We start from the raw sequence: 27,506 nt of genomic DNA, 5'->3' as shown, positions 1-27,506 counted from the left end.
AGGGTTGAGTGCCGGGTTAGTAACTGGAGACTAAGGGTTTGAGCCTCAGCTAAGGAGTAGGAACTAAATGATGAATTTTTCGTCAATGACTAGGATTTGAGCTGATATGGATAAATAGAAGTTCTGAAAAACTCTCAATGTGAAAGCTCGCATGGCTCGAGGGTTGAGTGCTGGGTTAGTAACTGGAGGCTGAGGGTTCGAGTCTCATCTAAGGAGTAGGATCTAAATGATGAATTTTTCGTCCACTAGGCTTTGAGCTGATATGGATAAATAGAAGTTACGAAAAGCTCTCGATGTGAAAGCTCGGATGGCTCGAGGGTTGAGTGCTGGGTTAGTAACTGGAGGCTGAGGGTTCGAGTCTCATCTAAGGAGTAGGAACTAAATAATGAATTTTTCGTCAACTAGGTTTTGAGCTGATATGGATAAATAGAAGTTCCGAAAAGCTCTCAATGTGAAAGCTCAGCTGGCTCAAGGGATGAGTGCTGGGTTAGTAACAAGAGGCTGTGGGTTTGAGTCTCAGCTAAGGAGTAGAACCTAATTGATGCATTTTGTGTCAACGACTAAGATTTGAGCTGATATGGATAAATAGAAGTTCCGAAAAGCTCTCAATGTGAAAGCTCAGCTGGCTCAAGGGATGAGTGCTGGGTTAGTAACAAGAGGCTGTGGGTTCGAGTCTCAGCTAAGGAGTAGAACCTAATTGATGCATTTTGTGTCAACGACTAGGTTTTGAGCTGATATGGATAAATAGAAGTTCCGAATAGCTCTCAATGTGAAAGCTCGCATGGCTCGAGGGTTGAGTGCTGGGTTAGTAACTGGAGGCTGAGGGTTTGAGTCTCATCTAAGGAGTAGGATCTAAATGTGAATTTTTCATCCACTAGGTTTTGAGCTTATATGGATAAATAGAAGTTCTGAAACACTCTAGATGTGAAACCTCAGCTGGCTCAACGGTAGAGTGCTGGGTTAGTAGCAAGGCCCCCTAAGGGTTCAAGCCTCAGCTCAGGGCAAGTACTGGGTTAGTAACAAGACCCCCTATGGGTGTTTACTGATCCCAAGTAAATAAGGAGGGGGGTGTATACTGGGTGGGGCCAGGGGAGGAGGAGAGAGCTGGGGAAGTGGCCAGAGGAGGAGTAACAAGACCCCCTAAGGGTAGTTACTGCTCCCAGGTAAGGAGGACTGAGTGGGGCCAGGGGAGGTGGCCAGAGCAGCAGCAGAAGGAGGAGAAGTGAAAAGACCCCCTAAGGGTCTGAGCTTCACCTAGGGGCCAGAGTGAAGAGCAGTGTAGGGAGAGGCCAGAGGAGGCTTAAGAAGACCCCCTAAGGGTTCATGCCTCAGGGGGAGGAGTAGCAGAAGAGTAGAGGCCAAAGGAGGAGCCACCAGAAGAGGAGTGATGGAGCAGAGCGGAGGCCAGAAGAAGAGGCGGAGAGGTGGGCCCACCAGAAGAGGAGCGACGGAGCAGCGCGGAGGCCAGAAGAAGAGGTGGGCCCACCAGAAGAGGAGCGACGGAGCCGTGCGGAGGCCAGAAGAAGAGGCGGAGAGGTGGGCCCACCAGAAGAGGAGCGACGGAGCCATGCGGAGGCCAGAAGAAGAGGCAGAGAGGTGGGCCCACCAGAAGAGGAGTGACGGAGCAGCGTGGAGGCCAGAAGAAGAGCGATGGAGCAGCGTGGAGGCCAGAAGAAGAGGTGGACCCACCAAAGGTGGTGGAGAGAAGAAGAAGAAGAAGAAGGAGGAGGGGGGGTTATGCTGCTTTTAATAATATTATTGCTGCCTCTCCCCCCTCTGTTAACAGCTCTCCTCTATTACAGCTGAATTATCTCTAAGAGCTGTATAGAGGAGAGCTGTCTCTAACAGAGGGGGAGAGGCAGCAATAATATTATTAAAAGCAGCATAACCCCCCCCTCCTCCCCCTCCTTTGGTGGGTCCACCTCTTCTTCTGGCCTCCACACAGCTCCATCACTCCTCTTCTGGTGGGCCCACCTCTCCGCCTCTTCTTCTGGCCTCCGCGCTGCTCCGTCGCTCCTCTTCTGGTGGGCCCACCTCTCCGCCTCTTCTTCTGGCCTCTGCGCTGCTCCGTCGCTCCTCTTCTGGTGGCTCCTCCTTTGGCCTCTACTCTACTGCTACTCCTCCCCCTGAGGCATGAACCCTTAGGGGGTCTTCTTACTCTGCTCTGGCCTCCCCTCCACCTGAGGCATGAACCCTTAGGGGGTCTTCTTAAGCCTCCTCTGGCCTCTCCCTACACTGCTCTTCACTCTGGCCCCTAGGTGAAGCTCAGACCCTTAGGGGGTCTTTTCACTTCTCCTCCTTCTGCTGCTCTGGCCACCTCCCCTGGCCCCACTCAGTCCTCCTTGGGAGCAGTAACTACCCTTAGGGGGTCTTGTTACTCCTCCTCTGGCCACTTCCCCAGCTCTCTCCTCCTCCCCTGGCCCCACCCAGTATACACCCCCCCTCCTTATTTACTTGGGATCAGTAAACACCCATAGGGGGTCTTGTTACTAACCCAGTACTTGCCCCGAGCTGAGGCTTGCCTTGCTACTAACCCAGCACTCTACCGTTGAGCCAGCTGAGGTTTCACATCTAGAGTGTTTCAGAACTTCTATTTATCCATATAAGCTCAAAACCTAGTGGACGAAAAATTCATCATTTAGATCCTACTCCTTAGATGAGACTCGAACCCTCAGCCTCCAGTTACTAACCCAGCACTCAACCCTCGAGCCATGCGAGCTTTCACATTGAGAGCTATTCGGAACTTCTATTTATCCATATCAGCTCAAAACCTAGTCGTTGACACAAAATGCATCAATTAGGTTCTACTCCTTAGCTGAGACTCGAACCCACAGCCTCTTGTTACTAACCCAGCACTCATCCCTTGAGCCAGCTGAGCTTTCACATTGAGAGCTTTTCGGAACTTCTATTTATCCATATCAGCTCAAAACCTAGTCGTTGACACAAAATGCATCAATTAGGTTCTACTCCTTAGCTGAGACTCGAACCCACAGCCTCTTGTTACTAACCCAGCACTCATCCCTTGAGCCAGCTGAGCTTTCACATTGAGAGCTTTTCGGAACTTCTATTTATCCATATCAGCTCAAATCTTAGTCGTTGACACAAAATGCATCAATTAGGTTCTACTCCTTAGCTGAGACTCAAACCCACAGCCTCTTGTTACTAACCCAGCATTCATCCCTTGAGCCAGCTGAGCTTTCACATTGAGAGTTTTTCGGAACTTCTATTTATCCATATCAGCTCAAATCTTAGTCGTTGACACAAAATGCATCAATTAGGTTCTACTCCTTAGCTGAGGCTCAAACCCACAGCCTCTTGTTACTAACCCAGCACTCATCCCTTGAGCCAGCTGAGCTTTCACATTGAGAGCTTTTCGGAACTTCTATTTATCCATATCAGCTCAAATCTTAGTCGTTGACACAAAATGCATCAATTAGGTTCTACTCCTTAGCTGAGACTCGAACCCACAGCCTCTTGTTACTAACCCAGCACTCATCCCTTGAGCCAGCCAGGTTTTAACATCAAGTGCTTTTTGGAACTTCTATTTCACTGTGTCTAGGTGCAAATTCCTGGTGAAGGAAGAAAAGTGGTGGAGAAACTAGTCCCCTCAACAGATGCAAGTGGCACAAGCCTGCTACCAGCTTTCCTGTCACAAGTTCTGTGCTTGATTGTAAACTTGTACTCTGGGTCTGATGTAGAATAGATTTGTTTGGTGTAATTATGCTTTTGATTACATTTATGATTATTTTTAGTTTGCAGAGTTGCAGGTTATGGCATGGTTTAGGTATTTGAGTTTGTTTATAGTGTTGTTTAATATAAGAACGTAAGAGCTGCCCTATTGGGACAGACTCCTGTTTCCACCAGTAGCCAACCCAGGTCCCAACTACCTAGCTAGATCCCAAGGAGTAAAACAGATTTTATGCTATTTTTCTTAGGATTTCCCCAAGCCACTGTTTTGCATGTGTTTTGCAGTAGCATGGAATATTGCTACACCTTGGGCTTTGGCCAGTTACTAGTGACCTGGATTGGCCACCATGAGAACAGGCTACTGGGCTTGATGGACCATTGGTCTGACCCAATAAGGCTGTTCTTAATTGTCTTCCTTCTGAGAAGGCTTGGTCCAAAACTCTTAGAACAATTCCCTCAGCCAACTCATTACAATCCATGTTTCTTCTGCATCATAAAACAAACTGGTCTTCTCTCCTCCAATGAAAGTTAGAATTGTAAGTTGTTTCCAGGAACTTTAATACACATGTTATTTGATTGTCCATGCTTACAATCTTATTGGAATGACGTTTGGTCTGCTATTTCTGATACAAAATCAAATCTATCCATTACTATAGTCATACTTAAATCGGAAACTCCTCTTAAGATTTCTGATACACATCATGCTGTATTTAATACCCTCTTAGTTATTGCACTGCAACTAATCTTATCTCATTGGAAATCCTTTGACTCACTAAATATCCACTTTGGTGGCAGTCAGTGCTTTTACATTGACATGAAATGCTCATCTCTAAGTCCTTGCCTCTGCATATTAAAGTCGCTAGGAAATGGGCCATTATCAAAACTTACTTAAATTCTGTGTAGGGAAGTTCACAGGTTGCTGTGAAAACTATCTTTAATGCAGATCCTTTACAACAGTGGTCTCAAACTCAAACCCTTTGCAGGGCCACATTTTGGATTTGTAGGTACTTGGAGGGCCGCAGAAAAAATAGTTAATGTCTTATTAAAGAAATGACAATTTTGCATGAGGTAAAACTCTTTATAGTTTATAAATCTTACCCCCCCAGTCCTGCATGTTCCCCCCTTCTTTGCAGCGTCCTCCATCTTCCCCTCTGGCCTCCCAGTCTTAGTTTTAGTTAATTACCGCAGCCTGCTGAGAGGATCGCCAGTGCTATAGCGTTCCTTGCAGACTGCCATCGGCCTCCGCAGCAAGTTCCCTCTGTCATGGTCCTACCCCTCCTTTGACGTCAGGGGCAGGATCCTGGCAGAGGGAACGTGCTGCTGAGGATGACTGCAGCCTGCAAGGATTGCTACATTACCGACGATCCTCTCTACAGGCTGCGGTAATTAGATGAAACTAAGACCGGGAGGCCATGGGGGGAAGCTGGAGGACGCTGCAAAGAGCGGGCAGCACTAGTACAGACCACGGGCTGCAAAATAGTATCTGGCGAGCCACATGTTTGAGACCACTGATCTATATGTATAAGAGGCTTGTTGGCTATGCTTGCTTTCATGCTTCTCTTTGTTATGCTGGTCTGTTTATGTTTATATGAAGGATGTTACAACGTCAACACAATATGCAATGAAACATTTTAATGGACAGAGAAGGGTGTAAGCATATAGATAGAAAGGTTAGAAACTAAAGGGCCTAATTTGAAGAAAGTTGCAGATGAGGTCATCTAGGGTAGGAGTGGATAAACGGGTCCAGCCAAGTGTCACTCCTTATGTGTAAGACTAGTGAGTTAGTTACTTTTTCTTGGACATTTCACCTAAGTCACTCCGGCTATCAGTAGAGCTGTATGGATAAATTTAAGCCATCAAAAATCTATCTGGATAGTGTCTGAATATCACTGGCCCTTGTCGCTTTATAGGTAGATCCAGCTCTGCTCTTCCTGTAGACAATGGCATTGAATATACATTAAATATTTTAAAATGGTGGTCAGTGTTTAAAAAAAAAACAAACACCCACTGACTTCAGCCTTTGACCCAAAATAAATAAATGTAGCCGAGGGCCAGTTAGGCAGAAAGCCCTGACACGGTCAGACACTGTAGCCTTGGTTTTACTTGTGGTAGTTCTGCCTGTCATCATGCATGGATCTCTTTTAATTTGCTTTGAGGAGAAACAACAGGCATCCCTCCAATCTAATTATACACAGAAGAAGAACTTGAGTCTTTAACCAGGATCTTCCATTTTCTTCTTCTTCTAGGCCCTGGCCTGGCCTTCATCGCCTACCCAAAGGCTGTGTCCATGATGCCACTGTCCACCCTATGGGCCATCCTCTTCTTCATTATGCTTCTGCTGCTTGGACTAGATAGCCAGGTAATTGGTGAACCTGGACCAGAGCTGGATCTAGGAGGAGCTCCCTAGTTTCGGTTCTCTTAGGCTTCTGCGTCTGGCATCATGATTGTTGCTGTTTTTCCAGGTCTCGCCGTGTCTGGGTATGTAGAACCGACGTTTCAGCCATCAAGAAAGCCACAGCATGATGGATGAAATTTCGGGTCTACCTACCTGGATGCGGCAAGACCCGGAAAATGGCAACAATCCCTAGTTTCTGTTGGAAAGGCCTAGCCTTTATACATTGATTTCTCTTCTGTTCATCGGCCCCATAACAGCTCCTTTGGGTATGCAGATTATTTTAAGTTATCGTCGAAAAGTGGAATTTCATACGCCTTCTTGGTTCTGTCTTCTAATTGCATTTCCTGCAAATTTCCCTTTGCAAATACAGTAAAACCCTGGATTGCAAGTAACTTGGTTTGCAAGTGTTTTGCAAGACAAGGAAAACATTTCATTAAATTTTAACTTGATATGCAAGCAATGTCTTGCAATACAAGTTCATATACACACATCAAAACTGAGCCGATGGTTCTCTCTCTGACGCTGCAGGAGTGTGGTGACTGTTCTAAATGAGTGAGGTCTTGCAATACAAGTATGTATAGTATTTTGTATTAAAGCTTTTGGATTGTGGAATTAAATGTCTGAGTTTCCATTACTTCCTATGGGGAAATTTGCTTTGATATACGAGTGCTTTGAATTACAAGTATGCTTCTGGAACGAATTATGCTAGCAAATCAAGGTTTCATTGTAGTTTGAAACTGGGGCAATGTCTCTGCTTACAGGAATATCACTTGGTATGGTTATTATCTTGCTAACAAGCTGTAGTGTAAACCATTTGTCAATGCTCTGTCTGTAAAGTAGCCATCAAGCACTGAACCTCACTGTAAATATATTTCTAGAATTAGAATTTGGCCAAAGGAATGCAGAGAAAGTCTCACTTAACACTCAGCTGTGTTCTGCTAATGAGGGGAGAGAGGCATAGGGCACAGTATGGGATGAGAGAAATGCCAGCCTGCCAGTAGTGTTTTCATGGATACGATGTCTAATTTATCTCTCTCAAGGCAGGATTCCATTAAGTTCACTAAATAGCAGGAGCTGCTATTTAGAAACTGCCTTTAATTTGGTAAGTCCACACCCAGAGAGCAGCTGAGCAAATCTTCGCAAGTAGCCCGTAAGCTGTAGGTAAAGAACAGCGTCAGAAATGGTGATGGCGCTTTGAGCCACTGCAGGATAGAGTGAAAAGGAAGCTCAGTTGTAAGAGGACTCGTTTGGGAGGGAGACTTTTAACATCTTTCCAGCTCCTTGCTGGTGCATTGTGGTATGTGCAGTGAAAGCAGAAGTAAGAACGACTACAGATTCCAAAGGCCATGAGGATGGATAGTCAGAAAAGCATAGCTCCATTTTGGCTTATGAAAATGCACTGTACCCCTTAAAAATATATTTTTCCAAGTGGTAGGATATTTTTAGGCAGTTACCAGAGAGCTTATTTGTGCACATCAGCATAATCAATATACATGAGATAGATTTGCATCTCACGGAGGAAGTGCATGCAAATCCATCTCATACATATTCATTGTGGATATCCTGAAAGCCTGATCTGTCTGTGGCTCTTGAGGACCGGAATTGCCTACCCCTGCCCTAGAGGAATAACTCTGACCTTGTCCATGATAAACTGTCTTTCTTTTCCTGGCTTTGTCGCCCATGCAGTTTGTGGAAGTTGAAGGACAGATCACATCCTTGGTAGATCTTTACCCTTCCTTCTTACGGAAGGGTTACCGGAGGGAGACCTTTATCGCTATAATATGTTTCCTAAGCTATATCATGGGACTGACCATGGTTACTCAGGTAAGTGGGCAAGGGTAAAGCTTCAGTTAGGACTGACTACATTAGGGAAAATTCAGTTTCCTTGGCCACAGTCCAACCACACGAGGAGAGTCATAGTTCATCATAACCCAGCCTCCATACTATCATGGTTGGGGTGGAGAGTCTGGCAGCAGACTCGGTACTGGAGTAAAGGGGAGGGGGCAAAATAGTGAGGCCAGGGATTCCCAAAAATGTCTTGGAGGAACCCCAGCCAGTCCCATGAAATCTGCCTACCAAGGAAGCAATATATGCAAATCAATCTCATGAATAATCTTTGTGGATATTCTGAGGACCTGACTGGCCAGGGTTGTCCCAGGAATATTCTTGGGAATATTAAGGTAGGCAGTGACTATCCAGAGTTGAAGCAAGCCAGACTCAAATCCCGGACACATGACTGCCCCAGTCCGCCTCCAGCCCCGCCCCCACAGGCCTCCTCTCTTCCCCGATGAGCTCCAGTTGCCTCTGGAGGGGCCTGGAGCATGCACAGATGTGTGTGATGTAATCCACACGTGCTCAGAGGCCCTCCAGATGGGGCTGGAACTCAGGGCTTTCCAAAACCCAGACAAACTTTTGGGTTTTGGAAAGTCCATCCAGGAACCCAGACAGTCCTCTAAAGAGAGAACATGTCTGGGTTTTCCTGGACATCTGGTAACCCTACCTATGGTCCCTTGTTATCACTTCACTCTCTATTGGCTCAGGTACAGACTTTGGTTGGAAGAACTCTGGGGACTGGGAAATGCAGTGTTTCTGAACATAACTCACCTTGAAAAAGGCCTGAGCTAAGTCCAGTAATCTCTTCTGTAGAATTTACGGAAGGTTGTCCTGGCTCAAACATCAAGCCAGGGTAAATGGGGCAGGAGGAGGATGGGGTGGCACACTAGCCCCTAGAGCAGGGGTGCCCACACTTTTTGGGCTTGCGAGCTACTTTTGAAATGACCAAGTCAAAATGATCTACCAACAATAAAATTAAAAAAAACCCCACAAAGCACACTATACGCATAGAAAATGTTAATTATCATTCCTATTCCAGGGTTTTTCAAAGAGGTAAAAGCAGATGACTCTATGTACTATCACCTCAGTAACAACCATACAAAAATAGACAAATATACCCCCCTCCCTTTTTACTAAACCACGATAGCACTTTTTAGCGCAGGGAGCAGCGCTGAATGCCCAGCGCTGCTCTCGACACTCATAGGCTCCCTTCACTAAAAACCTCTATTGCAGATTTAGTAAAAGGGGACCTTCACCTTAGTGTAAAATATAAGAACATAAGCAGTGCCTCCGCCGGGTCAGACCATAGGTCCATCCTGCCCAGCAGTCCGCTCCCGCGGCGGCCCAAACAGGTCACGACCTGTCTGAATCACCAGAAGGGGCCCCCTTGCCACCTTGGTTTCCCATTGAAGTCCTATCTTCCCATCGAAGGCTGATCGGCCCGTAGATCAGGACGGCAACACGAGCGATCGACTCACGTTGCCTTCCTGAGCTACTGGTCGATCGTGATCGACGTATTGGGCACCCCTGCCCTAGAGGAAGGCTAGGCAAGCAGAGTCCTCAAGGAGCACAACCCAGGCAGGTTTCCAAGACTTCCACTATGAATATGCATGAGCCTGATTTGCATGTACTGCTTCCGTTGTATGTAACCTGAGCCCAACCGAGTTGTGGCCCACCCCTGATACACACACTCTGGCAATTGATAACAAATGTAGATCTAGAAGAAAAACACACAGTAAAGGACCGACTTGAGGGCAGTGAATCCCACTTGAAAAACGGTGGCAATGTCTAACCATATTTGCCTTACAAAGATATCGTTTCTGTAGGCTCACTGTGTTCATTCCCCTAGTTTCTCTTATCAGGTCCTTTCTGCTGGAACAGGAGAATTTTCAGAGCCATAAACAATGCTTGTTATAAGAATTTGGATGCTTGAAGTGACTGTTAGCCAATTAGCTCCTAGCTCAGAGGTTTTCATAAATAATAAACATGATCTGTGTTCTCGTGATCTCCGTATTTTAGATATTGGCGTAGCTCCCTGGGCTGCTCTTTTTGAATAAATTGGCTGTTATTATAGTGCCATGGATTCCTGTTGGATTCAAACTCCCTTGTATCTTCAGTTTGTGCATTGCTATGGGGGATCTTTTGGTTTTTTGACTGGAAGACCCAATTGACCAGGATGGCAGATGGCACAGCCCTTTGTAGTTACCCCACTTCAAGTTAGGCTCTAATGTGGTGGAGTCTGAAATAGTAAAACCTTTTCCTCGCCATAATTGGCAAGATGATATGCCACAATGATGGAATACAAATGCCCAGACTCATCGGAGGAAACTCTGCATTTTATCCTCCCACCACTAGGTTACCTTTTAAACCATTCTGTTGCTTGCCAATTATGGTGAGGAAAAGGTTTTACAATTTAAGATTCCCCCACATCGCAGCATAACTTGAAGTGGGCCGCCAGCTGTCTTCAGTCACAGTTGAGAGGTCAACATGTGTACGGTTTTCCAAAAAAGACACACCGACTCTGTCTGTACCTACTGAGATTGCCTAAACCTGCATGTGACATCATTCTCGGCTTCCTTCTCTAAAGCCTGGCTCTCTCTTGAACAGGGCGGTATGTACGTTTTCCAGCTTTTTGAGTATTACGCGGCCAGTGGCTTCTGTCTACTCTGGGTTGCATTCTTTGAATGTATTGCTGTCGCTTGGATTTATGGTAAGTTTCAGCCTCCAGCTTCATTGATGGTGCTGGACTTCTTGTATATTCATAGGTGGCTTTGAGCACAGTGAAAATAAATGATTGCACCTTTATATACTTAAAAAAAAGGGGTAAAAGGTTACAGGGTTTGCTAACCTTGCTATTTATTCTAATTAATTCTTAAGAAACTCATGTTTGACAGAGTTAAATTATAAATAAAACCAAAATGGAACACAGTGAAAACAAACCTAGAGCAAAAGATCACCACTAACTAAGGATGTAAGGCAGGGGTGCCCAAATGGTCGATTGCGATCAACCAGTAGATCGCAAAGACAATGTGAGTCAATTACGTTGCCTTTGCGATCATTTCTCCCTGCTGCTTCCCCAAGCCAGGCCTGGCACGTACAAGCGCCGGACTCACAAGACTTCACCTCTGACGTTAGAGAGAAAGTTCTGGGCCAGCCAATCTCTGCCTGGCCTGGAACTTCCTCCCCGACATTAGAATGGATGGAGGTGAAGTCTTGTGGGCCTGGCGCTTCTACGCGCCAGGCCTGGCTCGGAGAAGCAGCAGGGAGAAATCAGCATGGTGGCTTGGGGGTGGGGGTAGGGAAAGAATTGGGGAAGTGGAGAAATCGGCCCGATGGCTTGGAGGGGGCAGGGGGAGAGAGAAAGAAAGGCAGAAATAAAGAGGGGGCAGGGAGAGAGAGAAAGAAAGACAGGCAGGCAGGGATAGAGAGAAAGAAAGGCAGAAATAAAGAGGGGCATGGAGAGAGAGAAAGAGGCAGAAATAAAGAGGGGGGCCACGGGGAGAGAGAAAGAAAGGCAGAAAGAAAGAGAGGTGCAGGGGTAGAGAGAAAGAAAGAAAGACAGGCAGGCAGGAGTAGAAAGAAAGAAATATTGGTCAGTGTTCTTCCCAGAAATTTTTTCAAGCCGGGTGGCACGAAAAAGTAGCTGGGTGGGGTGGGATGGGACGGGTAAATTTGGTGGCGGGGAAAATGAAATGTGCACTATTTTAATTAATTATTATTTTCCAATGCTCAATATGACTTCCTTTAAGGTTTGACACTTAGGCAGTGTTCCAGTAGCATTTAAGCCACCCTTGAAAAAAAGTAATGCAGATTCTCTTATTCCAAATAACTACTGGCCAGTATCAAACCTTCCATTTCTTTCAAAACTACCGTACTTGAGTGGTATTCAACCAACTTCAAACTCGAGTTGAATCTAATGCCTGCCTTAGGGCTCCTTTATAGCAATTCTGCCACAGCAAATGCACTGAAGCCCATAGGAATTGAATGGACTTTGGTGCATTTGCCATGGGAGAATTGCTACTATAGCTTTGTAAAAGGGGCCCTTACTGAGTGAACTCCATAGTCACCTAGACCAGTGTTTCTCAACTTCTTCAAGTCTAACAAATACCAACCAAGTACTCCAGCCCAAGCTCCGCCCCTGACCCCCACCCCCATTATAATAGTACAGTGGTACTTTGGTTTATGAGCATAATTCATTCCAGAAGCATGCTCGTAAGCCAAAGCACTCGTATATCAAAGCAAAGTTCCCCATAGGCCACAATGTAAACTCAAACAATTTATTCCACAACCAAGGTTTGCTATGGTGGCCCAGGGGTGGGTACCTTCCAGTGGGTGATGCAGCGCTTTCAGTTTGGTGGCTTCCTTCCCTTGGGGTCCCCGTGTGGCTGCCCTCCCGCTTCGGCCGATGCCTCAGCTGTCCGTTAGCGCCTCCTGGCTCCCGATCCAAGCTGGCCGCCATCCTGTGCGAGCATGTGCACGACCTCTCCTCTCCTGAGCCAAGCCAGCCACTGCCCCGACAACACGCTCACCACGTACAAGCACACAGGCCATCCTGCTTGCACATGGTGAGCATGTTGTCAGGGCAGCACGTTATTTCCTTTCTAATAAGATGCACACAGTTTGTATACAGCACAGACAGCTGAAGAGCAGATCTTCAAAGCCCTATGCAAGTGTCCCTCTGATAGTCATAACAGCATGGAAAGCAGATTTTCAGCAGAGTCTCATGCGACCATCACACATCTAGAAGTTGTAAGAATGTGATACACAAGTATGACAAATGAAATGATACATGTAGAGAATGAATGGAATAGGTAGCTGAAGGCAGAGGGTGCTGCAGGGCAGGAATGAGGTGCATTGGCAGAGCTCTGTGTATGAGGGTCTCCGTACCAGGGCAGGAGTGAGATGCATTGGCAGAGGGATCTCTTTGTCTGTGTGAGGGACTGAGAACTGGAACATCAGAGCAGAAAGGAGACGCGTTGGCAGAGAAAGTATACTAGAAAAGGAGGAGATGCTTTGGAAGAACTGTGTGTGTGAGAGAGGGTCTTGGCACTGACGATGTTGCGGGCAGGAGCGAGGTGCATTAATAGAGCTCTGTGTTGGGGGCAGGGGGAGGCTCCATTCACATCTCACTTGCCCCTAAGCTGATTTTTGACTGCCTTCTCTTCCTGCTCTAATCTTTATTCCTCCCAGCATGATATGAGCTCTCCCTCCTATTAGAGCTTTTCATCAGCTTCTGGAGCTAGTGGACCCTGTGAGACTCTGGAGTCCTGTACGGTTCAGAGTTATTGTTTATTCTGAACTTATTTGTAATAGAAGTCAAAGGGGTTCACAAATTAAAATTCTAAAACCAAATAAAGGGGGTGGGGAACACCCTCCAAATTAACCATAGTTCAGGTTAAAGCCTGCACCGGAGAAAGCAGATGCAGCTCCCTCTTTAAAGTCATGGCAAAAGACACCTCTAGGCACAGATCAGCCATCGGAAATCCATCCCTGGCCATTGCCCAGAGTCACTGCTGTCAGACAGAGGAGGAATGAGAGCTGTGCCAAAAGATCTGCGATGGAACTTCAAGTCTTCCACTTTTCAAATCAAAAAAGCTGAGTTATCGATGTGAGCTATGCAGTCCTTTGCAGGTAAAGTGACGCTTTTATCAAGTGGAATTTATATTTCCTCTATCACACACACAAATCTCAATGACTCGGGGCCTCTTCTTTCAAACGGCACTAGCAGTTTTTAGTGCAGAGAGCCACGCTGAATGGCCTGCGCTGCTCCCGACGCTCATAGGAACACTATGGCCTCCTTTTAGGAAACTGTGATAACAGTTTCTAGCACAGCTGAATGGCCTGCACTTCTCCCAACGCTCATAGAGCTCATATGAGTATCAGGAGCAGCGTGGGCCATTCAGCGCAGCTCACCGTGCTACAAACTGCTAACGGAGTTTAATAGAAGGGTTAGTGAGTTTGAGGCAATACAGAAAACAGCCACATCTACATAGCAAAATGCAAAAATCAAGTTGAAGACAAATTGTGGGTGAGAAAATAAAATTAAAATAATAAAATATGCTGAAACTACTGGAAAAATATCTATATGTGTAATAGGAAATACAGTGGAACCTTGTTTATGAGCATAATTCATTCCAGAAGCATGCTCGTAAACCAAAGTGCTCGTATATCAAAGCGAGTTTCCCCTTCGGAATGAATGGAAACTCGCTTGATTCGTTCCTCTCCCCACCCTCAAGGCCACCGGCGCTGCTCCCCCCCCCCCCCCCCGAGAACCGGCATCGCCCTCCCCTTCCCCCCGCGATCTGACATTCCCCGCCAAGCGCTCAAACACCATCCCTTGCTCTGATTTGGCACCAACGCACAGGACATGCCGGTGCCTGAAGATCCTCCCTCCTGGTTGGGCTGGGCCTTGAGCATCTGCGCATGCTCAAGGCCTTCTGGTTCTCGCTCTAAACGAGAACCAAAAGAGGTGAGCGAGAAAAGGGAATGGCGTAAGCCCGAAGACATTGAAAAATCCCCAAGGGCTTCCCTTTGAAAGCTGCAGTAGAAATGCACCAAAGCCCCTAGGGACTTGGCCCTCTTCTATTAGCGCGGGGAGCAGCACCGGCCATTCAGCGCGGCTTCCAGCGCTAAAAACTGCTCTGGCAGTTTCGTAGAAGAGGGGGTAAGTCAATACAGAAAACACTCACAAATACATAGCAAAATAAACTAAAAATCAACCTATAGGTAAATGGTGGGCAAGAAAATTAACATACAATTTAAATAAGCTGAAACTGATGGGAAAAATCTATGTATAATAGTAATGTACTAATATCACCAAGAGCCAGTGAATGTGAATAGGTTTTTAAGTCAAAGATCCAGTATTTCAATTATAGTGGCGCCATCTGGTGGAAACGGTAAAAATATACAAGGAATGTGAATGGGCTTTTAAATCAAAGATCCAGTACTGTATTTCAATTATAGTGGCGCCATCTGGTGGAAACCATGAGAAAGGACAACGAATGGACTGGAAATGGAAAAAAGCTGTATTAAATAAATGTTTAAAAGAGTTGTAATATGTAATGTTTAAAAAAGGCAATCTAATCAATATTAGCATTCAGACCATATTAAGCTGCTAACGGAGTCTCTTTTGTTCCCTATGTTAAATATTGTTGATGTTGCCTGGTCGCCATTCATGCTTGGCAGGCGAGGCTTACTATTGTCCATAGGAGAAAGAGGAATGTAGGTGAGATCTTTTCACCTGTTTGAGCCACTCAGCTACCTGCACACACTGGCCAACGAGCCCCGGTTGCTGCTCTGTGTGCAAATATGTGGTAGGCGACGTTTGCAAGCTGCCATAGGTGCCGGGAGCAGAGAGAAGAGCCATGTGAGCTTGCAAAGATGGCTAGCACTAGCCATGTTCTGGAGGCTGCTGCAATTGGTTCAATTGATGGTGGGAGGCCAGGGGAAAGCAGGACAGAATGACTTTCCGACTGCCACTCCCCACTCGCCCGGCCAGCAAGAGGGGGGGAGAGGGGGGAGAGTGAGTGGCGGAATCGGGAGGCCGATGTTTGTGAATCGATTGGAACCGATTCACCAAATTACATTTATCCGCTCCATTCCGCTGCGCCGAGATCAGTGCTAATTAGGTTTATTGCCACCAATCTATCTACAACAGCGCTCAACAGACCACGGCGCCCATAAACTTAGTCTGCGCTCTTTTTTGGTCCGTTCATCATCGCCAACTACAGATTTTTTTTTAAAATTATTATTTTTTATAATGCGGTAATGGTGGCATCTGGTGGAAACAATATAAAAGACAATGAATAAACTGGTTCCCCGCGCTAAAAACTGCAATAGCAGTTTCGATACAATAGTTTATCACATGGACAAATGACGATGCAAACAACTTCATAGGCATTGCAATCGGATGAATGATGTAGATTCAAATCTTTATTAATATGTGGATCTGTGAAGGAATCACCATTCCAATCGATTCACAAACATCGGCCTCCCGATTCCGCCACTCACCCTCCCCCCTCGCCCCCTAAAGCACCATCTGCAGCGCTGCCTCTTGCTGGCCGGGTGAGTGGGAAGTGGCAGTCGGGAACTCATTCTGTCCTGCTTCCCCCCTGGCTTCCCGCCATCAATTGAACCAATTGCAGCAGCCTCCAGAACGTGGCTAGTGCTAGCCATCTTTGCAAGCTCATATCAGCTCTTCTTTCTGCCGAGGTCCCGCCCCTCATCTCATGTCACAGGAGGGGCGGGACCGCTGCAGAGAGAAAAGCAGCTCCCCACACCTATGGCAGCTTGCAAACATCCTTTGCACACAGAGCAGCAACCGGGGCTCGTTGTCCACTGTGTGTAGGTAGCTGAGTGGCTCAAACAGGTGAAAAGATCTCACGTACATTCCTCTTTCTCCTATGGACAATAGAAAGCCTCGCCTGCCAAGCATCAATGGCGACCAGGCAACATCAACAATATTTTACATAGGGAACAAAAGAGACTTTTTTAAACATTACATATTACAACTCTTTTAAACATTTATTTATTTAATACAGATGTTTTCCATTCCATTCGTTGTCCTTTCTCATGGTTTCCACCAGATGGCGCCACTATAATTGAAATACTGGATCTTTGGCTTAAAAGCCCATTCACATTCAGTGGCTTTATTCTACATAGATTTTCCCCATCAGTTTCAGCTTATTTAAATTGTATGTTGATTTTCTCGCCCACCATTTATCTACAGCTTGATTTTAAGTTTATTTTGCTATGTATATGTGGGTGTTTAATGTATTTGCCTGCCTCTGCTTCAAAACCCTAACTGGCTCAGCCCCGATATATCTTTCACGCCACTTCACCTTCCCAGGCTCTAACCGTACACGCAATGCACACCTGTTTGCCTACCCCTCCCCAAAAGGATGCATCCACAAAAGATTCTTCGACAAAACCCTCTCTTTCCAAGCTGGCAAATGGAATGACTGCCTGTCCACTCTCATCTCTCTTGCCCCAACTTATCAATCCTTCAGGAAATCTCTAAAAACATACCTCTTTGATAAATTCCTCTAACCCCCGTCCCCCCGACCAAACTAATAATCCCTTGCCTCCCTCCCTACCCTTCCCCTCCCCCATGCAACAATTATTGGATTATTTTGTAATTGTCACTGGTTTATACCATATAATTGTTAACTAATTCTCTGCACCTACATTGTATAAATCGCTCTGAACTGTTTTTCGATATGCTGTAACCTCGATGTAACTTCGCTATAACTAAGCTGTAACTTCGCTGTAAATGTACAGTCTCTTATCCTGTAAACCGCTCTGAACTGTTTTGTGGTATTGCGGTATAGAAAAATAAAGTTATTATTATTATTATTATTGACTTGCACTCACTACATATACACATCACATTTTAGCATCTCCTGTTAATCATAAGATGTGTTCTTTTCGGCTTTCATATTTACTCCTGGACCTTCATTTGTGATAGACATCACTTTGGGCACCTTTTATCAAGCTGCGTTACAGGTTTTTAGCGCGGACCCAGCACCATAAATGCTCCAGCGTTCATAGAATTCATGTGAGCAGTGGAGCACTTACCTCGCTGGCCCGCACTAAAAACCTCTGCACTGCTTACACATCACTGTCGCCTCCTTGGGGATCTTCTCGCAGAGCTAGCACTTGAGCGACGCTGCCTTGATTTGCTGGTAGTGGTCCACACAGCCCCCACTCATCCAGGATCAGGCTGCTGTGGTACTGCAGGCAGGTAATACATGAGTTGCGGGGCATGGGCAGCAGGGAGGTGGCGTGTGGGTGGTTGAGCACATGCGGCATGACCAGCAGGAAGACGCTGCGAGAGAAGTATTTTAAAGGTGAGACACTGACTAGGGGGGAAGCGTGTCATTCGAGGAAGACAGCCAGGCGCTCACCTAAATTAGCTGGGTGAAACGCACGGCTAAAAGCCGCTAGGGAGAACACTTGGTTTTACAGAAGAAGGAAGTGCAACCCGAGACTCATGAAATCACCAGACAAAAAGGTAGGAAAAATGATTTTATTTTCAATTTAGTGATCAAAATGTGTCCGTTTTGAGAATTTATATCTGCTGCCTATATTTTGCACTAAGGCCCCCTTTTACTAAACCGCGATAGTGTTTTTTAGCGCAGGGAGCCTATGAGCGTCGGGGGCATTTAGCACTGCTCCTTGCCCTAAAAACCTCTATTGCAGTTTAGTACAAAGGGAGGGGGTATATTTGTCTAATTGTTACTGAGGTGATATTGCATAGGGGGAGAGTGTGGCGCAGTGGTTAAGGCTCCAGCCTCAGCACCCTGGGCGAGTCACTTAATCCCCCCATTGCCCCAGGTACATTAGATAGATTGTGAGTCCGCCAGGACAGAGAGGGAAAACTGTTCTGAGCTCCCCTGGGAGAACCGGTAGAGAAAATTAAATAAAATAAATATTTTAAAGTCATCTGCCTTTACCTCTGGAAAAACACCCCTGAATACAAATGATAATTCACATTTTCTCTGCATACAGTGGGCTTTGTGTTTTTTTAAATTTTATTGTTGGTAGATCATTTTGACTTGGTCATTTTTAAAGTAGCTCACAAGCCCAAAAAGTGTGGGCAACCCCCTACAAAGAAACCATGTATAAAGTATAATACTCAAACTAGCACAGTAAGTCCACAAGCAAATCTCAAAGCATGAATAATATTTCTTTTTGGTTTTATCCCCAAAAGTCAATAGAAAAAGGAAAACTCACTCCCCCTTCTCTCTACCTCAAACTATTCACAATACCATACCATATAGCAGGGGTGTCCAATGTCGGTTCTCGAGGGCCGCAATCCAGTCGGGTTTTCAGGATTTCCCCAATGAATATGCATTGAAAGCAGTGCATGCAAATAGATCTCATGCATATTCATTGGGGAAATCTTGAAAACCCGACTGGATTGCGGCCCTCGAGGACCGACATTGGACACCCCTGCCATATAGTTTCTTATATAGTGGTAGGCTATTCCAGACTTTGGGACCCTGGAATTCAAAGGTAGATTCAAATAGTTTTTTCTGTAGGGGGAAGGAAAGGTCACCTTGAGGAGTTGTCGTTCTTGAGTTATGGAATGAGCAGGGAACCTTGATGCCTGATACTAGTCCGTTAGATTTATCTCCATAAATTGCTTTGTAGCTGATGCAAACGATCTTGAAATTAACTTTATTTTTCATTGGCAGCCAGTGTAACTCTCCCAATAGTTGGCTAGCCCTCTCAAATTTCCCTACTTCAAAAATTAGTCTAGCTGCAGTATTCTGGAGTACAGTGTTCCCTCGCGAATCGTGGACTCGCTCATTCGCGGTCTGCTCCAACCACCTCTTCCTGTAGTAAAGTCGGGCTGCACCAATCAGGAGCTGTGTGTTGGAGCAGACTGCAAGTGATTTTCTTCACCCACAGGCGCTCCAGCTGCCCTCTTTTTGAAATTTCAGGGGAGTACTGTAGTTGCAATCTCCGATATTCCTTCTCTGTGATGCCATTTTATAATAAGACAGCTTTGTGCAACTGTTCTAAAATTATTTTGTCTTGAGGGATCTCATCGTTCTTAGTTGTCTCAAAGAAGAATGTTTTGACCAAGGCGTCAATCTGATCTCTAAAGGTAAAATAAGAATCTAGAGTAAGGCCTAGTATTTTTGTTTTTCAAACTTTGATAGTGCAATACAAATGATAAGTCATACAAACTACATGAAAACACACTATTATCTATACAATTATTACATTAAACAATCACTGTATGCCTAGTATTTTTGAAGTGCAGGGTAGTGAGTTATAATCGCCAAGCCAGAACACTTTGGTTTTCTGTTGGAAAGAGGATACTGGGTTTGATGGCAATTCTTACGTCCTGACCAAAGCGAGGGGACGTGTTGGATTGTAGAATACACAAACTTTAAATTCTTAGGAGGAACTGGAGTACGAAATGCATAGTTATAAACTCCAGTAAAAACCGAGTGTCCTTTAAGGAGGAAAAGGGTCTCTGAAGCTGTCCCGGAGCTGTGAAGGAGAGAGTTGTCAAAGTACTAACTCCTCTGCACCCTTCTATCATTGGCCAGCCAAAGTAGCATCTCGTTCAGGATCAGAGCATAGTTTGAAATAAGTCCAGCGTGTTATAAAAGCAATTGGAAAGATGAGCCTGAACGAGATGCTACACAGATAAGCACTTTTCTATTCTTTCAATAGCTACTGCAACTACAATACACATTTGGAAAAGTTTCAGGCCAATGACAGAAGTGTGCAGGGGAGCTACTACATTTGACAGCTCTCTCCTTCACAGCTCCGGGACAGCGTCGTCTCCCGCAGCTTTGGGGGCACCATAGTCAGTTTTTACTGGAGTTTATAACTATGCATTTTGTACTCCAGTTCCTCCTAAGAATTTAAAGTTTGTGTATTCTACAATCCGACCCGTCCCCTCCCTTTGGTCAGGACATAAGAATTGCCATCAAACCCAGTATCCTCTTTCCAACAGTGGCCAACCCAGGGCCCAAATAGTAAAAGAGATTTTATGCTGCTTATCTTAGAACACATTTTTGTAGACTTGGATATGCCTCTCTGACCTTTCTTTTCCCGATTTGTGCCAGGTGCTGATAAGTTTTACGATGCTGTAGAGGACATGATCGGGTACAGACCGATTCCTTGGATGAAGTGGTGCTGGACTGCAGTCACACCCATTCTGTGTGTGGTGAGTTTGGCATCATGGGTGCAGATCGTTCTCCTCCGTTGACTGGGATTTGGTCCAAGCGGTTGCCAAATGGGTAGCAGGGGTTTCAAGCAGATTTTCCTGGCCCCCTCTAATTAGAAAGCAGTTAGATACCATGAGGAAAATGTCTGGATCTACAAGATGGAAACACCAGATACTGCACAGGAGCTCATCAAAAGAAAGACAGCAGGAAAATAAATCGAGACTTGAGGCAGAGTAGAGAGAAGAGAAAGGAGTTGAACTCTCTAAGGAAAGCGTAAGAGGGGCTACGATGTTATAAGCATTTACATTTTGCAAAAATGTCTCTAAAGTGCTTTGCCCTACCATACAGAGTGCTGGATTTATTTAGAAACATACACCAAGTAGCCAGTCCTTAACCTCACCAAGCCACAGCAAACCTTGCTGCACTCTCCTACTCACTCAGAGACTTAGTGTGCGCACTTTTCAGGACACAGCCCTAAAGGCAGCAGAGAGGTGAAAGGGACTTGTATACCACCTTTTTGTAGTTCTACAAGTGTACTCAAAGTGGCTTACATACAGGTACTTCAAGCATTTTCCCTCTCTCTCTAATGTACCTGGGGCAATGGGAGGTGATTTAAGTAACTTGCTCAAGGTCGCAAGGAACAGCGTGTAATTTGAACCCACAACCTCAGGGTGCTGAAGCTGTAGCTCTAACACTACGCCATACTCTCCTCCTGCTCTTAGTAGGAGCAAAAGAGCCTGGCTAAAGCTGTGCCTCGGAAATTTATCCTCTGGCTCCCCTCCGTGCCCTTTGCTTCATCACCAATGAGAGAAAAAAGTGGGCTGGGAGCAATATTTACTCCCCTCTATCACTACAACTAGACATACGCAGTGCTGTACCTCAAAACATAGAAGAGCTTACAATCTAGCCAAGACAGACAAACTGGACAAGATGCACTGGGGGAATTACAGAGGGAACGAGAAGACAGATATTGGTGCTTAGCAAGTGGGTTGGAGTTTGGAATTGAATTCGGCCAGAGACATAGACTGGCACCGAATGAGATGACTGGCATAAGGGAGGAATTAAAATCGAATTTAGTGTACACTGATAAAGCGATACAAGCTAGAAAGAAAACCTGCAGTAGGGAAGAAATGAAAGATGGATCCAGCCAAGCTTAGTTTTTTTTTACTTTAGCTGAAAGGACAGTGAATCAGGCTCATACATGGTATCTCCGAGATGCAGGATATGGATCAATTTTGAAGCCTCAGAGTGCAATCTTTTCACGCCATTACCTAAAATAGAGCCTCATTATACCATTGCATTGTACTCTGTAGCCTTGGTTCAATTTTAACCCTAACAATGGGTTCCACTCCTTTTTTAAAGATTGCTATGAATGAACCCGTGGCCTCCTCCCAATTCCTCTGCATCTGAACCTGGTTCTATTCTCTTTCTAGGCCTCTTTTATTTTTTCCTTGGTTAAACACACACCACTGACCTATAACAAGTATTATGCCTACCCTCCCTGGGCCATTGGCTTCGGTTGGTGCCTGGCACTCTCCTCCATGGTTGCCATACCGCTGGTCGCAGTTGTCCGCATTGTGCGTGCTGATGGATCTCTCTGGGAGGTAAGTGAAGTGTTCAGGAGACTTCTTGGCAATGGACTGAACTTGGGCCAGCCTGCAGGTTTGAGATTTCCTGTCTCATAATGTTGAAGCCTAGAGTGAACTTTGTGGGAAGATGGGGTATTCTCTACAGAGGCTTTGAAGGAAGTATTACCCGTGTTTGGTGATGGATAGCTCAGATCCAGAAGCAATCACATTTATTTACAGAGACCACACTAAATTTGAAGGCATTGAAAATCTGCCCACAAAGTTCCTCACCCACAAACATCTGTAAGGAAATGTACATGTGACTTAGGTCAGCGTAAAGTAATAAGGTGCCATGTTATTTCAGTGTAAACAGGGGGGGGGGGTTCCTCCCCCTCCTCATGCCCACCTTCCCTTCCCCTATAGCTCTAGTTGAAGAAGTTGTTCACGGCAGTCAATTTGCTCTTCATGACTCTGTCGGCTCTCCCGCTGATGCCGCACATAGGAAGTGGTGTCAGAGGGAGAGCTGACAGGGTTGCGACTTGCGAGCAACAACTTCAACTAGAGGGGAGGGGGAGGGGCACCTCTCACCATCACTCAGTCAAAGTAGTAATTGGAAAGTAGGATAACGACGCACCTTGCAGGATTTATTGTGCTCATAAATTCCGAGGTCACTTTTTTGACTGTGTGGAAGCTTTGAGTAGGGATTTCTATTGTTTAATGAGCTTGTGTAGCTTTCTGTTTTATGTACAGCAGTGGTCTCAAACTCGCGGCCCACCAGGTCCTATTTTGAGGCCCTCGGTATGTTTATCATAATCACAAAAGTAAAATAAAACAGTTTCTTGATCATATGTCTCGTTAGCTATAAATGACAATATTATTATTAAGACTTAGGCAAAAGGAAACATTTATAAACTATAAAGAGAGTTTCACCTCATACAAAATTGTCATTTCTTTACTAAGACATCAACTATTTTTTCTGAAGCCCTCTAAGAACCTACAAATCCAAAACGTGGCCCTGCAAAGGGTTTGAGTTTGAGACCACCGATATACAGCATAGTTCTGATGAGTTTCTTGCTTATGTATGGATTCTCATCTTTAGCATTTGGCTTGTTTCTTCACATTTTTATTTATTAAACATTTGCTATACCGCAGTTTCTGTACCCGACAGGTCTAAGAAGCTTACAATCTAAAAACTGTTTCAATAAAGTAGGAAAAGAATGCTAATCGAGAGATAGGAACGTAGAATAGCACTTGCTCAGCATCTAAAGTGACTTTGGAGAACATTCTAGGAAGGGAATCGTCGCGTCGAAAATAAGATGCCACTTCGGTTTGCCAAGGAAAAGAACTTCATAAAAAATAGGAAAGCAAAAGAAGAAGAGAAGAGAAATAAAATATTAAATATTCATTAAATCTACATAATTAAATCTCAAAGAAAAATAAGTATGTTTAAAATCTGGTTTAAAAATAGTTGCCAGAAAACAGGATAATGTTCATAATTTAGAAAACATTCTCATAGAAACACTAAACCAAAAAGATGCGCCTTAACCAATGATCTAAATTTGACATAAGACAATTCTGAACGAATTGTAACTGGAAGAGAATTCCACAGGCGAGGAACTGCTGCAAAAAAAGGCAGACCTCTGCGTCGATGCCAAGCGTACCAGATGAACGGCATGCAAAGCCAATGAACGTAGGCTAGAAGAAGGCTTAGAGGGAAGTGGAAATTTACATTTTTGAAAATAGCCAAGTTTTCAGGTGTCTTTGGAATAGTTGGAAAGAGCCCAGGTTGCGCATCTGAGCAGGGAACTTATTCTAGAACTCTGTAGTTTTGAAGTGAAGCGATTTCCCTAGTTTTCCAATGTAGGTAACGCCTTTTAGTGAAGGGAAAGATAATTTGAGCTTTTGGATAGATCTGTTGATGTCAGGTCTTGCAGCATTCCAAGATAGAGGAATTAAAGGGGTAAAAAAAATGCCATGCAGGATCTTGAAAATTAGGCAGGCACATTTAAAGTAGACCCTGGAAATTACTGGGAGCCAGTGGAGTTGTAGCAAGAGCGGCGAAACATGGTCAAATGTGCTCTTTGCAAAGATCAGCCTAGCTGCAGTATTCTGGATCTGCTGAAGTCTTTGAAGACTTTTCTTGGTCAGACTTAAATAGACCGAGTTGCAGTTGTCCAGCCTCCAAAGAATGATCGATTGAACAAGGACAGCAAAATGTTGGTGGTGGAAACTTTTTTCAGTAGTAGGGTCAGAGACAATGTGGCCCATCTCTTCAGAAAATAGACCTGACAATAATTTTCCTAAGTAATCTGGTTGACCTGATTGTAATGCTTTATATGCAAGGGTTAAGGCCTTATACATAAGGCAAAATTTAACGGGAAGCCAATGGTACTCTAAAAAAAAAAAAAAAGGAGAAACAGTATATATACTACACTTGAGAAAGGGCATACTTAGGATTCCTTTATGTTGAATGGTTTTCACTTCTGTTGGGAACTTGTCGGTTTCTCCTTATTTTCTCTCTCTTTTTATTGGCTCTCTCACATACACGCTATAGATTTTGCAGAATAAAAAATACTGTAACATGTATAATATAGTTATAGAGAGTGCCTCTGAATTTGAAGGTTCCCTATTATCTGCTCTCTTCCTTCAGAGGATAACGTACGTCACTGCTCCTCGAGACGTGACACACTGGGCGAAGGAGGAAGTAACCGTGCTCTCGTTTTGTTCCAATGGGTTGATTAGCTCTGATCAGATTCAGGCAACCCATCTAATGGTGGAGACGAGGATGTGACTCATCTCTTCTTGCTCTGGAAGGAATCCGTACTGTAATGATCACGGGAGCAGGTTTACATAGCAGCAAATTTGTACTGGAATATACTGTCTTTCTTCCTAGAGAAAATGCTCTTTGTATACATGTTTTGTAACATTTTGTAAGAAGCTACCTTCCCCCAAGGCTGAATCCTTAGGAAAACTCTCCCATATACTTTTAAATGGAAAAGTGTCCCTAATGCAGGATTCAATGATTAAATGTTACATATTCTCTTTATGTAAGAATGCTTGGAGATGTGGGGGGGGGGGGGTCTTCATTTTTATGTGTGGTAGTGGTGGGGGCTTGTGTTATTTACATCTTATGTTATATCTAAGCACAGATGCCAGGCCTTCTGGGTCACTATTTATCTGTGGAAGTTTCCCTCCTACTCCTTTGAGATTCTAGCTCAAATCAGACACAGGGCTGGAATGGGAAACCTAAGAACAACTTTCCCAGGGATTTCCCCCCCCCCCACTCCTGTTTTCCTTGGGTCTAATCGTTATAGTGAAGGTCTCCAGCTGGGAGTCTTAAATCTAACCATACTATGTGCTGCTGTTGCAAAATGACTTAACATAGTAACATAGTAAATGACGGCAGATAAAGACCCGAATGGTCCATCCAGTCTGCCCAACCAAAAATACTCCATAAATTAATTTAGTATAAATGGTCCTTTTTCTTGGATATTTCTAGGCTAGAAACCCAGAGCCCTGCCCAGTAGGGTGCTTAGGTTCCATCTACTGGAGTCTCCATCAAAGCTCACTCCAGCCCATCTTAACCATCCCAGCCATCGAAACCCTCCCCAGTCAATGAATGTCCACTTACAGGACTCAGGCCGTGCAAGCCTGCCCAGTATTGGCCTTAGTTTTTTCAATGTATACCCATTATTTTCTGATTAGAGATCTTCTGTGTTCATTCCACGCTCGTTTGAACTCTGTCACCATTTTCTTCTCCACCACCTCCCTCGGGCGCGCATTCCACACATCAATCACCCTCTCTGTAAAGAAGAATTTCCTAATATTACTCTTGAATCTACCACCCCTCAAACTCAAATTATGTCCTCTGGTTTTACCATTTTCCTTCCTCTGGAATAGATTATGTTCTAAGTTAATACCTTTCAAGTATTGAATGTCTGAATCATATCTCCCCTGTCCCTTCTTTCCTCTAGGGCAGGGGTGTCCAATGTCGGTCCTCGAGGGCCGCAGTCCAGTCGGGTTTTCAGGATTTCCCCAATGAATATGCATGAGATCTATGTGCATGCACTGCTTTCAATGCATATTCATTAGGGAAATCCTGAAAACCCGACTGGACTGCGGCCCTCGAGGACCGACATTGGACACCCCTGCTCTAGGGTATACATATTCAGTCTCTCCTCATACATCTTCTGGCACAAACCTCCTACCATTTTGGTCGCCCTCCTCTGAACCGCTTCAAGTCTTGTTATGTCCTTCGCCAGATACGGTCTCCAAAATTGAACACAATACTTCAAGTGGGGCCTCACCTTCTTTCTTCTACTGGTCACGCCTCTCTCTATACAGCCTAGCATCCTTCTGGCCACCACCTTGTCACACTGTTTCTTCACCTTTAGATCTTCAGACTCTATCACCCCAAGGTCCCTCTCCCCAAACGTGCATATCAGCTTCTCTCCTCCCAGCATATACGGTTCCTTCCAATTATTAATCCCCAAATGCATTACTCTGCATTTCTTTGCATTGAATTTTAGTTGCCAGGCATTAGACCATTCCTCTAACTTTTGCAGATCCTTTTTCATGATTTCACTCCCTCCTCGGGGTCTACTATGTTACAAATCTTGGTATCATCTGCAAAAAGGCAAAATTTTCCTTCAGGATTGGCCCCAGCACCGACCCCTTCACTATTTACCTTTCCTTCCTCTGAGTGTCTTCCATTAACCACCACCCTCTGGTGTCTCTCCTTCAACCAGTTTCTAACCCAGTTCTCTACTTTGGGTCTTAACTTCAGCCCGTCAAGTTTGTTCATCCACATGTAATGCCAGCTCTGCCATGGCATAAGAAGGAAAGGGTGAATAGGGTGAGCTGTTAGCCCAACACTAATGGAAAAATCTGATCAAGTATCCTTCAGATCTAGTTTTTGGTATGCTTTAAATGTGCACTGCTATGCCAACAGCGGTTAATCAAGAAAAATCAATTCATTGCAAACATCACCCATATTTATTATTTTATTCCCACAATATCAGACACTTCATGCAACTCTGTGAAAAGCCTCTTCCTGTGCAGAATGACAGATAGATTGATAGAGAGACAGAAACAGGGAAGGAGAAGGTCCAGATAGAAGTGATCGAATCAAGAAATCCAGTCAGCCTACTCACCTACCCTTGGGAAAATCACCAGATTTGCTAGTCAGACCTTTTGTGAAGTGGGGATATTTCATGCACATTGCCTTTTTTCTCTGACAAAACTCGTTGTACATAAAATGAATGCAAAAATATTTGAAAATCAACTTCAATACTCCAAACCAACACAAGACTGCACAAGCCAGAGCAGAAA

The 27,506-nt window shown here is 44.9% G+C and overlaps 1 protein-coding gene across 5 annotated transcripts in view; it reads left to right on the top strand.

The window, feature by feature from the left end:
* The window catches only part of SLC6A6 (solute carrier family 6 member 6), an 87,611-nt gene extending 62,400 nt beyond the window's left edge, over window positions 1–25,211 (top strand). For 3 of the 5 annotated variants that reach the window (XM_033925942.1, XM_033925940.1, XM_033925941.1), the window contains exons 9-14: window positions 5,934–6,046; window positions 7,769–7,906; window positions 10,523–10,625; window positions 20,506–20,606; window positions 22,041–22,211; window positions 24,826–25,211. In XM_033925942.1, coding sequence (XP_033781833.1) covers window positions 5,934–6,046; window positions 7,769–7,906; window positions 10,523–10,625; window positions 20,506–20,606; window positions 22,041–22,211; window positions 24,826–24,966 — 767 coding nt within the window. In that variant the 3' untranslated portion in view covers window positions 24,967–25,211. The remainder of the gene's footprint in view (window positions 1–5,933; window positions 6,047–7,768; window positions 7,907–10,522; window positions 10,626–20,505; window positions 20,607–22,040; window positions 22,212–24,825) is intronic. The other 2 variants (XM_033925943.1, XM_033925944.1) reach the window with 2 other exon arrangements.
* The last annotated feature ends 2,295 nt before the right edge of the window (window positions 25,212–27,506 follow it).

Source organism: Geotrypetes seraphini, chromosome 17 (genome assembly GCF_902459505.1).
Source record: "Geotrypetes seraphini chromosome 17, aGeoSer1.1, whole genome shotgun sequence".
Classification (NCBI taxonomy): domain Eukaryota; kingdom Metazoa; phylum Chordata; class Amphibia; order Gymnophiona; family Dermophiidae; genus Geotrypetes; species Geotrypetes seraphini.
This window is presented reverse-complemented; position numbering and strand designations above follow the sequence as displayed.